The sequence below is a fragment of the Astatotilapia calliptera genome, chromosome 9 (genome assembly GCF_900246225.1).
Source record: "Astatotilapia calliptera chromosome 9, fAstCal1.2, whole genome shotgun sequence".
NCBI classification, from domain to species: domain Eukaryota; kingdom Metazoa; phylum Chordata; class Actinopteri; order Cichliformes; family Cichlidae; genus Astatotilapia; species Astatotilapia calliptera.
In genome coordinates this window covers 11,555,741-11,570,398 of record NC_039310.1, presented here as the reverse complement: position 1 = coordinate 11,570,398, position 14,658 = coordinate 11,555,741, and the positions used below count along the sequence as shown (strand labels likewise).

Here is a 14,658-nt window from a genome sequence, read left to right as displayed (position 1 = left end):
TGGCCAGCTTTTCATTATAATCCGCTGGAAGTTGCTGCGCTACCGTAGTCCTGGTCCGGATGGAAAAATAGCAGTTTCATGAAACGAAAGCACCAAGGCGGACCTCCTTGGAAATGTTCAATTTTCATTTCTTCTGCTAGCGCTACTGCTTTTAGTCGAATGGTGACCGTCGAAACGCTTCTCCCACTCGTTCTTTGCTCGATGATACACTGCTCGAGTCTTTCCTCCAACTCGGGCCACCTCGCCTGAAACTCAGCTGCGTCTTCTTGACCTGTCGGAGCTCGTTTTCCAGCTTCCTCCACTTGCAAACCATCGATTCATTAATCTTAAATTCTCTCGCGGCTGCTCGATTTCCATGTTCCTCTGCGTAGCTGATGGCCTTCAGTTTGAACTGTGCTTCATAAGCGTGTCTCTTTTCTATTTTCAGAGTTGTTAAAACAACGATGTTCTGCATAACGCACTTACCTGTTCTTTTATATACAGTCAACGACCACACTTCCCCCTTTAGCGTTCTCATGGTGTTCTCTACTACGTCCTCTTTACAACAACACACACAGGGCGCACTGCACTATAGGGCGCGCTGCACTTTTTGAAGAAAATCTAAGACTTTTATGTGCGTCTTTTGGTCGGGAAAATACGGTACTCAAAGTTTGTGTTCCAGAGGGTGATGGGAGACAAAGTGGAGGTACTGGTCCGTGTGTGTGGGCTTCTGGTAAACTTAATTGTTGAGGTTTCCATTAACTTCAATGTGCACAGCGCAGTCCGGGAAAGGCAAACAGTTATCCTTTGTGTCTTTCCTGGTGAACTTGATATTTTTATCCACGGTGTTAAGATTATGGGGGGGTGTCCTGTTTTGTCCACAATGTCTTTCTTGTCCTTACACTCTCCCCTCAAAAAGTTAATGGCGTCCCGACATTCTACCAATATCAGTCCTTATGTGGCAACTATACATTGCTTGTAGGAGGCTACATCCCTTTAGGAGTCAGAGTTCAGCATCACTGCTAGCCACAGTGAAACACATGACATGTATCTCCCCTTCATGTCATATGTCGCAGCAGGTGTTATTGTGCACGATAACAGTCCACTGCTTTTCCTTCCATATCACGGGTATCTGCATCTTTACTGAGTAAGGTGCTCTCACCTGGACATAACCTCGCTACATAACATGGGTGCCATTCTCATAACAAGTCATTACACTAACTCTTCTTTATGGCTTATAAAGCAGAATTAACATTTCTATTCTTCTAATAAAGCATTAATGAAAGCCTGAAAATGTAACTGTTATAACTGCTTTACTGCAATATGTAACATATGACTGTGTCTGAGGTACTTATTCAAGTGCTAATGTTGGTTGTCCTAACTTGTGGTAAGTAAACATTAGCTTTTGTTTTCTCATTCTGAAAGGATACTTTTTCACACTGACAGGTGACTGGTCAGTGTCCTCTTGGTCACTGCACTCCATCTCAAGCTGGTGCGTCTGCTCTTTGTCTTTATTGTTCTCTTGTGCCTCTGTATCCTCGTCATGCTGGTCGTGTTGGTGTTCTATATTGTCCACGCCCGGATTCTGTTCTTTGCAGTCCTCCTGGTGTTCCATGTCATTGTCATCACAGAGATCCTCCCTACTGACTGCTCCAGTCTCTGCATTGAACTCTGATGCTTCTGTCCACCAGGACTGTCTACCACGTTCCCCTTGTTCTGTTGACAGTCCTCTGATTGCTCTCCATTCATCTTCATCCTCCGAACTGTGCTCTTGCTCATGCCACTCATGTCTGTCCTTGTTGTTTTTCTGTTTTTGCTTTCCCAGTTCTGCATGTGACTTGACTTTTTCGACTGGCAAGAAGTCACACGGCAGCAGGAGGTTCCTGTGGACGACTCTGACACGTCCCTTGCCATTCTCTGGCTTAATTTCATATACTGGGCTCCCCTTATGTTTCCTTTGTGTCACCTGAAACACCTGGTCCTCCCAGAAGGATCTCAGTTTCCCTGGTCCTCCCTTCTCACCAAAATTCCGGACCAGTACTCTGCACCCTGGGTACAGCTCTGCGCCATGTGTTTTTCTGTCATAGAGCACTTTCCCCCGTCGACTCTCCTTACAGGCTGTCGCTGAGGCCAGTTTGTAAGCGTCCTGCATGCGAATCTTCCACTTCTCAGCATAGTCTTGATGAGAAGGGCTTTGGTCATTAGCTGTGAGAGCAAAAATCATATCAATGGGGAGTCTGAGGTTTCTCCCAAACAAGAGGAAATAAGGTGCATATCCAGTAGCCTCACTGCGCGTACAGTTGTACGCATGGACCACCTTTGTCAGGGATGCCTTCCAGTCTGCTTTTGCTCCCTCTGGAAGGTTCCGAAGCATGGCCAGCAGTGTCTTATTGAACCTTTCTACCTGACCATTTCCTTGGGAGTGGTATGGTGTGGTTCTGGATCCCTTGACTCCACTGTATCCCTCCAGCTTGGCAAAGAGTTTGTTTTCGAACTCTCTTCCCTGGTCATGATGGAGCCGTGTGGGAAAACCAAACTTCAACACAACAAGTCTCCAAATATTTTTTCTGCCGCTGTTTTGGCACTTTTATCTCTGCAGGGATAAGCCTGAGCAAATCGTGTAAAGTGGTCCATGACCACGAGGATATACTCATACCCTCCCTTACATTTCTCCAAATGTAGAAAATCAATGGAGACCAGCTCAAACGGGTACGTTGTAGTGATATTGATCAGTGGGGCTCTGGTGGGCTTGTGGGGACGCTTGTTTTTTAGACAGCTACACACCTGTGTTATGTAGTGCTCCACGTCCTTCTGCATGTGAGGCCAGTAAAAGCGATCCCGAATGAGGGCCAAAACTCTCTCCACCCCCAAGTGACCCATGACTTCATGTAGTTCTTTATAAATGAGCGAATGGAACTTCTTAGGCAGGAGTAGCTGTGTTCGGCTGAGTGTTTTCCTGTACAGTAAACCATCCTTATCAAGGTGCAGTTTCTGTTTTTCCCTTGCCAGGGCACGATCTCCTTGTTGCCTGCCTGTTTTCTGCCTTTTGGCCACCGATTAGAGATGACATACTTCAGGACTTCCCCGATCACAGGATCCTCTTTTTGTGCATCTCTTAAGTTTGCCTTAGGGATTTCCAGACCTGACATCCCTACCTCCTCACTTTGCTCTGCTACCACAGTTGAGATGTTTAACGGGCAGAGCCAGGGTTCACTTCCCTGCAGCTGAACAGCCAGAGCCTGAGTCACGCTGTTTAGGACCTCAGGTGTCACTGCTTCTGTACACGTTTGTATGTAGTGTTCCATATCCAAGGGCATTCGTGAGAGACCATCTGCATCCCTGTTAGCTCTACCAGGTCGATACTTGATGGAGAACTGGAAGTCAGCGAGTTCAGCCACCCATCTGTGTGTGGTTGCATTCAGTTTTGCCTTTGTCAGCACATATGTGAGGGGGTTATTGTCAGTGTAGACAATAAAGGGTGGTGGATAGTAGAGATAATCTCTAAACCTCTCACATATGGCCCACTTCAGGGCAAGAAATTCCAGCTTCCCTGAATGGAGGTGGTAGTTCTTCTCTGGGGCAGTAAGGGTCCTAGACCCATATGCAATAACCACTAGCTTCCCATTTTGTCTTTGGTAAAGCACAGCTCCAAGTCCCTCCTGTGATGCATCACAGTGTAAGATGAATGGTTGCTCGAAGTCAGGATAACCTAAAACGGGGGGCTGAATGAGGAAGTTGACGAGCTGACAGACCACCTGATGATGCTCAGCTGACCATGCCACTGGGTGAGAGGATGGTAGCTGACCCCCTTGATTCTTTGTCTTTTTGTTGTGTTTTGACTTCCTGTCTCTCCCTTCCCCTGGCTTTTCTGAGGAGAGCAGGTCATAGAGTGGCTTTGCAATGCACGAAAAGTTAGGAATATAGTTGCGATAGTATGAGATGAATCCCAACAGCTTCCTCACTTCCCCAATGGTGGTGGGGTTCCTTTGTTTTAAGGCTTGGACAGGCGCAATGTCAGCGGGGTCCATGGTGTGACCATCTTGAGTTACCAACCTCCCCAGGAATCTCACCTGATTTTTGAACAGTTCACATTTCCTGGGTGTTGATTTCACTCCATGGCTCTGATAACGCTGCAGGACCTGCTTTAGATCATTTAAGTGGTCCTCAAATGTTTTTGAATGAACAAGGTTGTCATCCAAGTAAGGCAGACATGTGTCGTCCCGCAGCCCTGCAAGGCATTCTTCCATCGACCTCTGAAACTCTGCCGGTGCAGACGACAGCCCAAAAGGGATTCTTACCCATTCATACAATCCCCAGGGTGTGATGAATGCTGTGAGAGGGCAACTTGACTCTTCCAGGAAGCCCTGGTGATAAGTCTTCCCTTGGTCTAAGGCCAAGAACCAGGAGCTTCCTTTCAATGTGTTGAGCATATCCTGTATGCGTGGTATGGGATGGCGGTCAGGGATTGACTTCATATTTAGCTCCCTATAGTCACAGCACAAGCGGAGGCTGCCATCTTTTTTTCGCACACATACGATGGGGGTGGAGTAGGAGGATTTTGATTTCTTTATCCACCCTCTATTCAGCAAGTTTTCCAGATATTCTTTTACTTCTTTATGAAGTGGCTTAGGCACTGATGTATATGTTCGGCGAACAGGTGTGGGGTCGCTGCTTAAGCTGCAGTGAGGGGATATTGCCAACATCCTGTTCATCACGAGCAAAGGCATTACTCTCCTCCCTTAATAGCTGCCTGATCTTCAGCTGCTGTGCCGGAGAGAGATGGTCGAGGGGAACTGGGGGGTCCCATACACCTTCACTGTTGCTTCTTGTTCTGTTTTCCTGTTCCCCAATTTGGCTAGCTGGAGGTGCAGCTGTTGCTTGTACAGTAGGTCTTGTTGTTCCCAACTGTTCTATTTCCACTGCCACTGTGTTAGCTGGGTAAATAGTTCGGACCCTCTGAGTTTGTCCCAAAACAGTTCTCGGAGGCATTATGATCTCATAAGCTTTGGTATTAGTGACTGGGAAGCTAATACGGGACCAGCTGCCTTGCTGTAAATGGGCAACGCACTCTTGCACCTCCAATCCCTCTGGCATCTGAGGGTAGGGGCTGGGCTCGAACAGGACATCCTGCTGGGAGTGGGCCTGCTCTCACACTACACTTGACCACTCTTGTCTGACCAGGTGGGATACTCATTAATTCTCTCCCAGTTTTCACTCTGCCCTCACCTAGCCCATCGTCTCCACTCTTCATCACCTTTATAAAGACCTCAGCTTTCTTACAGTCAATGGAGAATGCTGTGCTAACAGCTTCTGTTACAGCACGAGGTGGCTCTATTCCCCTCTCTAGCATGTATTCAATCATGTTGAAGCCAATTATTGGCTCCTCCGCCACCCCATCTTCCTGAGCTACTACTAGTACTGGCACAAGAAGCTCTAACTGCGCAGCCTCTTCTGTAGGCAACCTGAATTTGATTTCAACGCACCCGGAAAATGGGATAAGTGTCTGGTTTACTGCCCTTCCATCTAATATACCAGGCCCAATGATTTCAGTTAAACTCCTAACTTTGAGGTGTGGGATGTTCTGTTGTCTCCATTTTTCATTTATGAGACAAACCTGTGATCCTGTGTCCCACAACGCTGTGGTTTTTACTCCCTCAAGCAGGCAGGTGATCACGTGCGTCTTCCCAATAAGATTGAGGAGCTGGGCTCTTCGCTTTGGGGAGAGGAGGCTGACGGAGACCACTTCATTCCTCTTATCTTGTGTGGCGGCTGCTACTTTTGTCTCCAAATGTTTTATACTGTCCGTTAAGAGTTTGTGAACATCTTGTTGTTGCTCACCTTGGTTTAGTAGCTGAAAAGAGGGTGACGGGCGTGGGTTCACCGTGCTAGCTGACATACCAATCTGCTCTGCCCTGTCTGGAAGTTTTCTCCGGGTGTGGCATCCCCTTGACAAATGCCCACTTTGTCCACATTTGAAGCAGTGGTCGCAGTTTTCTCCTCTATTGCTGTCCTGACAATCCCTGCAGCCACGTTTGAGACTTGGGCGGTGTGAGGGAGAAGGTCGGCGCGACTCACGAATAACTCCTTTTATTTCAGCTATTTCCCCTTTTAGTTGATTGATGATATCAAACAGCTCAGTTTCCTTGCGTGTCACTGTTGCTGGTGCTTTAGCAGCTTTACCTTTTGTCGAGGTGGAGAATGGCTGGTCTTGCCCACTCACTGCACCAACCGCTGCCTCCTGCACTGACTGTGCCTCTGCTTTTATCTCTCTTACTTTCATTTCTCGGGTGGTCTTTCTGAATTTTTGTTGCCTCTCCCACTCAAGGCTGGCCGCTTCATTTGTCTTTGCAATCAGCACATCGTCAGTGACTGCTGGATCATCCAGGTAGGGTTTGATCTGGTATTTCACATTGTCGCTAATCAGACCTGTGCCAACGGCTCGCAGAAACTTTTTCTGAATCAGTTCGACACTGTATTGTTCATCTGTTCCTGGCTCCCTTGATGATGCTAGGATTCTTTCTTTCAGCTCGATTGCCCTAAATAGAAAGTTCTGTGGGGACTCATTACTTCCTTGAGTGATATTTATCAGACGATGATAGAGGTCAGTAGAGCTATCCTCCTTGTAGTGTCCCCTCAGTATGGTACGAAGCTGCATGAGGGTGAGGTCTGTTTTAATCTCTAACATATCACGGAGACTTAGGCCTGGGCTTATGGCCCTAACAACAGCTTCAATAATTTCAGCTTCGCTGTGATTCTTTTTAAGTCTCATTTTGATTTGATGAATCAGGTTGGAGTATGACAGTTTGTCTTTCTGACCCCGTTCCCCAATTTGGCCACTGATTCTAAATTCCCTGCGTATAGTCACTTCAGGGGGCTGCGTTGCTGGTGAAGCAGGTAATGGTGATGGATGAGTAGGTAACTGTGCAGTTTCTTGGGAGGCCATTCTGTCTGTCAGTCTTGCCATTTCTTCCTCTAACCTTTTTGTTGAGGTTTGAAAACTTAGTCGCAATGCTGCATATTGTTCTTGTAGACTGGCCAATGCAACTGCATCCCTACCGATACTCTCTTCACGTTCCTGTGCAGGGTCATCTCTTTCCTTTAGTTCTTTAACAGTTTTAATTAATCTGTCCAGGAATGTGTGTGCTACTTCCTCTTCCTCCACTTCAATAATTGTTTCAACTGCTTCACTTATTGTTCTGATCAGCGTGTGCTTCTTTGTCTGTTTCCCAATTGAGATTTTAGCTTGTAAACACACTTCTTGTAGTTGGTCTGACCTTAACTGCAGCAAGCTCTCACTTAGCTGGTCTTGCAGTTGCTCCAACTCCATAATGTGTGTGACGATTCTGTAATCTCACACTGCTTCTCAGTAGCACCGCTGATCCCACCGCTGCCACCAAATTTTGTTGCACACTTGGATTAAAATGAATTGAAACCAGTGTGGCTTTGTGAGTTCGCCTTTACTGCATCTGCAAATATATACATGGACATAGCACAACGTTACACACTTTTGCAGTCTCACACAACTCTTATAGGCGCACTGCCTTATGGGTAGTCTTTAAACTCAAATCACTAATATTTCTTACAGTGTAACAATGAAATAAACACAAACAAAAGATAGTGTGATCCACCAGTCTATATCTGCTGTGATTACAGCCCGGTACAGGTATAAATCCACAAAAGTGCCACGAGGTTTCCGCACAAACTAATGAATTAGATCTAGCTGCTAATCGTTAGCGTCACGGCTAATTCACATCGCTACCAATAACTTATACACTAATGACACAACTTTCCCACATTCTCTGCAACCCCGTGGACTGATCTGTAGATACATTTTAAGTTATTTACCATCTTGTATCTGCTTACTCTCAAATATATACATGGACATAGCACAACGTTACACACTTTTGCAGTCTCACACAACTCTTATAGGCGCACTTCCTTATGGGTAGTGGCTGGGCTTATTTACTCCCGCTAGAGCTGCTCATTTTAGGGGATACTCGCTCTTGTGGTGTAACGGAGGAATAACTATCCTGCACTATGTCATTTTTGGAGACTGGGGCACACATTATATTACCACAATCAAAGAAAATACATATTTGAACAATCAGACCATTTAACTAAAGATTATGGGGGGTGTCCTGTTTTGTCCACAATGTCTTTCTTGTCCTTACATGCACAGTGAAGGATTAAACTTATTGTGTTTTGATTTTGACCCAGGTGTCGTCTACATATCTGTACCAGTGGCTGGGTACTCTCCCTTTAAAAGAGCGAAGAGCTTTTCTTTCCACTTCTTCCATGTAAAGGTTGGCTGTAATAGGTGACACGGGGGAGCCCATAGCACAGCCATGTTTTACATGGGTTATCACTACGTCTCCACTGCTTCCGTGGTAGGTATGCAAGTGAAGAGAGAGACTACATACAAGGACACCATGGTTTCATCTGATTCCAGGGTAAGTTTCTGGACCTTGTCGGTGGCGTTATTGATGTGATGTGTGTGTGTTCCCCACAAGTGGTGCTAGGATGGTAGCAAGGTGTTTCGAAATGTAAGTAGCTGAGTTTATGCTACTGACAATGGGTCTGAGCGGGACACCTGCTTTGAGGAAGTCCGTAGATGCAGGGTATGACATCCCCTGGGTAAAGGTGGTGATATGTAAAGCGGTCAATGGTTTTGTCCTTTTTCAATGTCTTGAAGCAAGCTATAACTTTTTGTAGCTGCTTGTGGGGTCTCGCTTTCAGGCTTCGTAGGTATTGTTGTCATTGAGGAGAGTAGTGATCTTTGTGTGGTAATCCGTAGTGTTTAGGACCACAGTGCACCTTCCCTTGTCAGCTGGTAATATATATTGATGTTGTGGTCTTTGCTCAGGGAAGCGATGGCCTTCTTTTCTTGTATTGTGAGGTTAGACGGAGAGACTTTGGCACTGGAGAGGGTGGATGAAACTTTCATCCTGATTTGCTCTGCTTGTGTCTGTGACAATTTGTTAATTCGTATGGTGGTTTCTGTGGCTGTGATGAGGTCCACTAGGGGCAACTCCTCTCCTCCTTGCTGACTCCATATCTGTCAATATGTTGCGCACTTATCTCTTGCCCAAAAATCTCTTCGTGGTAAAACGCCACAAATCCCACCAGTGATTCACTTCCTTATAAACAATTGAGTCATTGGCTGTATCCCAATTCAGGGTCTGCAGCCTTAAAGTACGCAGCCTTAACGGTCCACAAGGGCCGCGTACTTAAAGACCGCTAAGGCCGGAAGTGCGAGCCTTGTGAAATGGGACGGTCTAGCCTCCGTTGCGCTGCCCAGGTTGCCCAGCAACCATGATACTAACAGCTGGAAACATTTCATACAGCTTTGTTCGACAGAAATGAAGGAGAAAATCTTTTGTTCGTTTGTTTGTTTCTACGTGAGCTTTGATCATTCTCTGTAAGATTAAGCTCAGCTATTGAACGGCGTATATTTTAAAGTAAAGGCGTTAAAACCAAGTTAGTACAAACGTCACTAATGTCACATAACTTTGTGTGGCCAACAGTAATGTTTTAATGTTCTTCATTATTAAACATTTGCACATAAATAAGTGACATAATATTCAGTACTTAAAGTTTACTCTTCGGGTGCCCCTCATCTGCCTTTTTTTTTTTTCGGCAAAATTATCCACACCCACCGCCGTGCTATGCATTCTGGGATATGTTGGGCCAGGAAGTCTACACCGCCATGTCCTTAAAATTCAGGGAAATGAAGGACGCATCTGAGGGCTGCATTTCGAGCAGCCTTTGAATTGGGACAGCCTTCGTCGCGTCGCTGTGACGTAATCGGCCTTAAAATGCGGCCTTTAAGGAAAAGCATTCGATTGAGTGGAATTGGGGTATCTTTTTGCAGTCTTGAGGAAATTTGGTTTTGGTAACAATTTTATATCTTGGATTCATCTTTTATATACTACGCCACTGGCATCTGTTTGTACTAACACTGATTTCGGAGTATTTTACTCTCACCTTTACTTTTCACTTTAGCAATAGAGCCTTTCTCTGTGGCTCTTAGAACCTCGCCTCTGTTTCAAGGGGTTATTCGTGGTGGTACGGAACATAGGGTTGCTTTATATGCAGGTGACTTATTATTATATGTTACAAATCCAACAATTCATTTATCCTCTATAATGAAAATACTTCTACATTTTGGCTCTTTCTCTGGGTACAAGATTAATATATAAAAAAGTGAATGTTTTCCCATAAACCCAGCTGCACAAGAGCTTAGACAAACCGATTTTGATTTCCAACTAGCTTCTTCAGGCTTTAAAGTGCATATTACCAGTTCATTTAAAGCTTTGCAAGCAATAAAATTTAACCCTTTGCTGACCTATGTAAAGTTGTCTTTTCAAAGAAGGGTAAACCTTCCTGTATCACTTCTTGGCACTATTATTTTCATCCCTTCCTGTTTCCCTGTTACGATTCACAGACAACCCCTTTCTAATTGGCTCTCTAAAAATATGGTATCAATTCCGGCGTCACTTCAATTCAGTCTCTGCTTCTGCTCTGACCCTAATCTGCAACAACTACCTCTTCCCCCCATCGCTGGTGGACTCCTCCTTTTGCATATGCGCAAGAAAAGGTATCAAATGTTCTTATGACTTTTGTAAAGATAACATTTTCTCAGCTTTAGTGACCTTTGTTCTTTGTATGATTTGCCCTCGTATCATTTGTTCTGCTACTTTCAAATAAGACACTGTGCATCTTCTATCTTGCCAGAGTTTCCAAGTCAGCTTCTCAAGCCTTGGTGGGAAGACTTATTCCAGTTGAAGCCTCACAGTAAGGCTCTAATATCACAAGTATATACTTTAATTATGGCATCGAGCAATTACTCAACCAAATAATTGCTTTGAATTGGGAAAAGGAACTGGGTCTTACGTTTGGGGAAGGTTACTGGGACAAAATAGTTGACAGAATTCATTCTTCAGCCTCATGTGCAAGACTCTCCCTTATTCAGTTTAAGACGGTATACAGATTACACATCTAGATTATCTAAAATATACCCCAGCATTCCTGACCTGTGCAACAGATGCAACGCCTGTTTTTTGCCTTCCCGACACTTAAGTTATACTGGACTTTTTATTTTGAAGTGCTCTCTCATGTTTTGAGCGTTACACTCCAACCATGCCCACTAGTTTGGTGTTTCTGAAGATGCCACCCTAAACCTTAGTCATAAACAGCTGGATGTTATGTTCACTTCACTGCTGGCACGACGTAGAATTTTGCTGTCTTGGAAAGCTCATCACCTTCCAGCCCGATCACGTTGGCTGGAAGATGTTATGTTCTTTTTAAAAATGGAGAAAATAAAATTCAGACTCAGAGGAAATGTTAATAAGTTCTCACAGATGTGGCAGCCTTTTATTATTTACTTCAGTTCATTGAAAACACTTCCAACAGACTAAACTTTAGTACCATGGGGTTTTCTTTTGTTCTGGTTCTGGGGGGAGTGTTTTTTTTGTTTGTTTGTTTGTTTTTGTTTGTTCTTTTTTTCTTTGCTTTTTCTTTTGTTTTGTTCTCTCTCTGTGTGTTTTTCCCACTTTTTCCTTTATTTTAATTTAATTTTATTTATTTATTTATTTATTTAACTTTAATGGCCTAATCTGTATTGAGATATATCTTTGTGTCTGTGGTACCCTCTTTATTGGGCCTGATATGTCAACTTACATGTAAAAACTCTATAAATAAAGAGGGGGAGGGGCTGAGAAAGTTCAGTTTTGAATGGGTGTAAATATTTTATTTACAGTTTCTCATACAAAAGGCATATAGTATTCTTCATGTACATTCATACCAGCAGCAGGGTTAAATTCATACTGGCCGTTGTCTGGTGGCATCGACCAGCCAAATGTCTGGGGCGAGTTGGGGAAGGTCCACTGAGGTCCAGGAGCAAAACTGTCCACAGCATGATGATAGGGGCCCTGATGGTTTCCACCATTTGGGATTGGGTTTACCTCCTGGTGCTCGGTGTACTGCTGCCTGAATGGGGGCTGTCCCTCTCCCTGAAACTGAAACACAGACAGGTGGACTGTCAGTAAAATAAGAATACTTCAAGAATACTTCAATCAATTCCCCAGATAATGACAGAATCAGAAACAGTGCTTTTTAATAATAGGAGATACTCTAATAGGAGATGTCTCTCTCCCTGAAACTGAAGGGGACAAGGGGACTGTCAGTAAAACGAGAATAGTTGTTTTAAATTATTGGAATTACACTTTTTTAAATACAGTCAATTCCCCAGATAATGACAGAATCATCATCATCATCATCGTTTATTTGTATAGCACTTTAAGAACACACCAGGCAGACCAAAGTGCTAAACAACACAGATCAAAACAACAACCAAATTAAAAATACCATAAAATCAAATCGTAAACAATTCTGTTCAATAATAGGAGATACTTACATGAAGTGGGACGCCCTGATTCACATGCTGAGGATGTGACCTCCTCCTAAACTTACTCCGTCTGTTTTGAAACCAATTTTTTACCTAAAGACGGAAGAAAACAGAAAACATTTAATCAGTACAATGGACCCAAAATTCAATTTCTTATAATCTATTGAATTGAAAAACACTCACCTGTCTGTAGGTCAGACCTGTCATCTCTGCCAACTGTTTCATCTCCCTTGGCTCATAGTAACGTTTCAAATTAAAGTGATGGACAAGAATATTCAACTGCCTCTCCGTGAACACCACCCGGGCCTTTCCTTTAGGTTTCTCTGGAGCAGTGCTGGGAAGGTGCAGAGTGGCAGTGATGTTGCCATCCTGGCTTCTTGGGAGAGCAAAATCTTGTTTCTGCTCTGAGACTGAACTGGAAACAGCCTCAGAGGTATCAGCGGTTTTTTTGCTCATCTCCATTTTTAGAGCAGTCTCTGCCCATGTAGCGAGTTCTTCCAGGGAAAGACTCCCTTCAGGGCCGCTGCCTGAACTCCACGAGTCTGTGAGGGTAAAGAGACAAGAGGACAAGTAAGCACAAGTCTATATGGTCCACATGGGTCAGTTGCTGATATGTTTTGGCACGACTGACTTTCTAACAGAAAAACTTAACAAAGATTAAATTGATGAGTCTTAAATCCCAAAAGGTCTCAGACTGAAGAAGTCACAAAACATTTCTCCCATTGAAAACATTACATCCAGGTGAACTGAATCAACCTTCAGGGATTTACTTACCTGATGACTGAGCATCAACACAATGAATCTTAAACACAAAAGTTTCCCACAAAGTATAAAAAAATAAGTCGGATATTTGTAGATTCTTTAAAACCAAAAAGAATTTAAAGTGGACTCTGTTCAACTGTGGAGGGAGAAATGGTCACTTCTGCCATCAGGACTTACAACACAGAGTAAAAGAGTATTTTTACAAGTTGACTTAGAGGTTAGCCAACTCTGTTCATATTAGCTCACCAGTCAACAATGCTGAGTACATACCTGGAGAAAAGTGCATCCCATAATCTTCCATGAAATCCCAGTGATTAAAAGAGGAAAACTGGAGAAAGTATCTCTGATGAAAGAGCTCCAAACCAAGCAGGAAGGTGACTTAAGAGCAATTCTCCTGGGCTTTTAAAGAGGTTTGTGGGTGTGGGCAGGAATGTGGGGGGGTTGAGCTTCTTCTTCACTTTACAACCAGTCAGGCAGTTTCTACCAACTGGCATCATTTACATTTCTTTAAAATGCTGATTCTCAGGTCTGAAAAAAAAAAGTACAGTTAGAAAGCTGCAGTGCAAAATGAGCTTTACCAAATCTTTCCACCTCACACTTTATAAAATATGAAACACTTAATGCCTAAAATTAGCAGCTAAAATTAGCAGCTAATTACTGAAATGAACTCACTGCATGTTTGCATCAATTAACGCAGTATTAGATCACCCAAAGAACTTTCCACTCACATAGAACATTTTTGCAAAAACATCTTCACGTTAATTTGACCTGCAGCCGTTCAGTTACACCTCTGTGTAAACCCCCACAGCAGCTTTTTGAGGCAAAAATGGTTTTTGTACTCATGCAAACCATTCACAAATGTGGCACAGAATATCACAATGACCGCTGACCACTCATTTTGTCTTTATTAACTTTAATAAATGAGTCTGAAAGTGGCAAGTGAAATTAAGTCAATTTATCAAGGTCTGCATAGTTAATCATGTGTTTAAAACGAAACAAGGTGGTCTATATAATGTGAAGAATTTATTTAATAAAACAAACAAATAAATCTAATGAGTTTAGATTGTTCTGCTTTCATGTCAACTAGATCTGTGTTAAATGATTTTGCTTTAACTTCCTGCTCTGGTTGTTTCAGACAAGAAACCAGTTTGATCTTTGCACCAATGATTAATTTACTTTCTATTATCAGAAGATTTGTGCAAATAGTTTATAATTTCAAATGTATCAGAGCAAATACAGCTGCTCTTTAAATATATTTTAAACAAAATGTGTATTATTAGTATTGAAACCTGATATTTATTAAATGTTTTAAAATAAGCCAAATTGTACCAATATTACATACAAATAATGACTTACACCTCTAATTTAGATCTTTGTAATCATGTGGAGAACATTACTGAGTTTATAAGATAGCAAAAGGTAGTTTCCCCCTTCTTTGATAAGCACCTCTAAATGTGTGAAAAGTGAAATTAAAACACCCACATAAGCCAAGGTCAACAAAAGCAAGGCTA

General features: G+C 43.3%; 1 protein-coding gene across 1 annotated transcript; it reads right to left on the bottom strand.

Annotated features, from left to right (window-relative positions):
- Nucleotides 1–11,187: 11,187 nt before the first annotated feature.
- LOC113029890 (homeobox protein NANOG-like) lies at nt 11,188–13,448 on the bottom strand. The gene is made up of 5 exons (XM_026180911.1): nt 13,418–13,448; nt 12,569–12,927; nt 12,395–12,478; nt 11,783–11,996; nt 11,188–11,261 (listed from the first exon to the last, which is right to left on the bottom strand). Exons 1-5 carry the CDS (start codon nt 13,446–13,448, stop codon nt 11,188–11,190), a joined length of 762 nt encoding a protein of 253 aa, XP_026036696.1.
- Between the last annotated feature and the right edge of the window lie 1,210 nt (nt 13,449–14,658).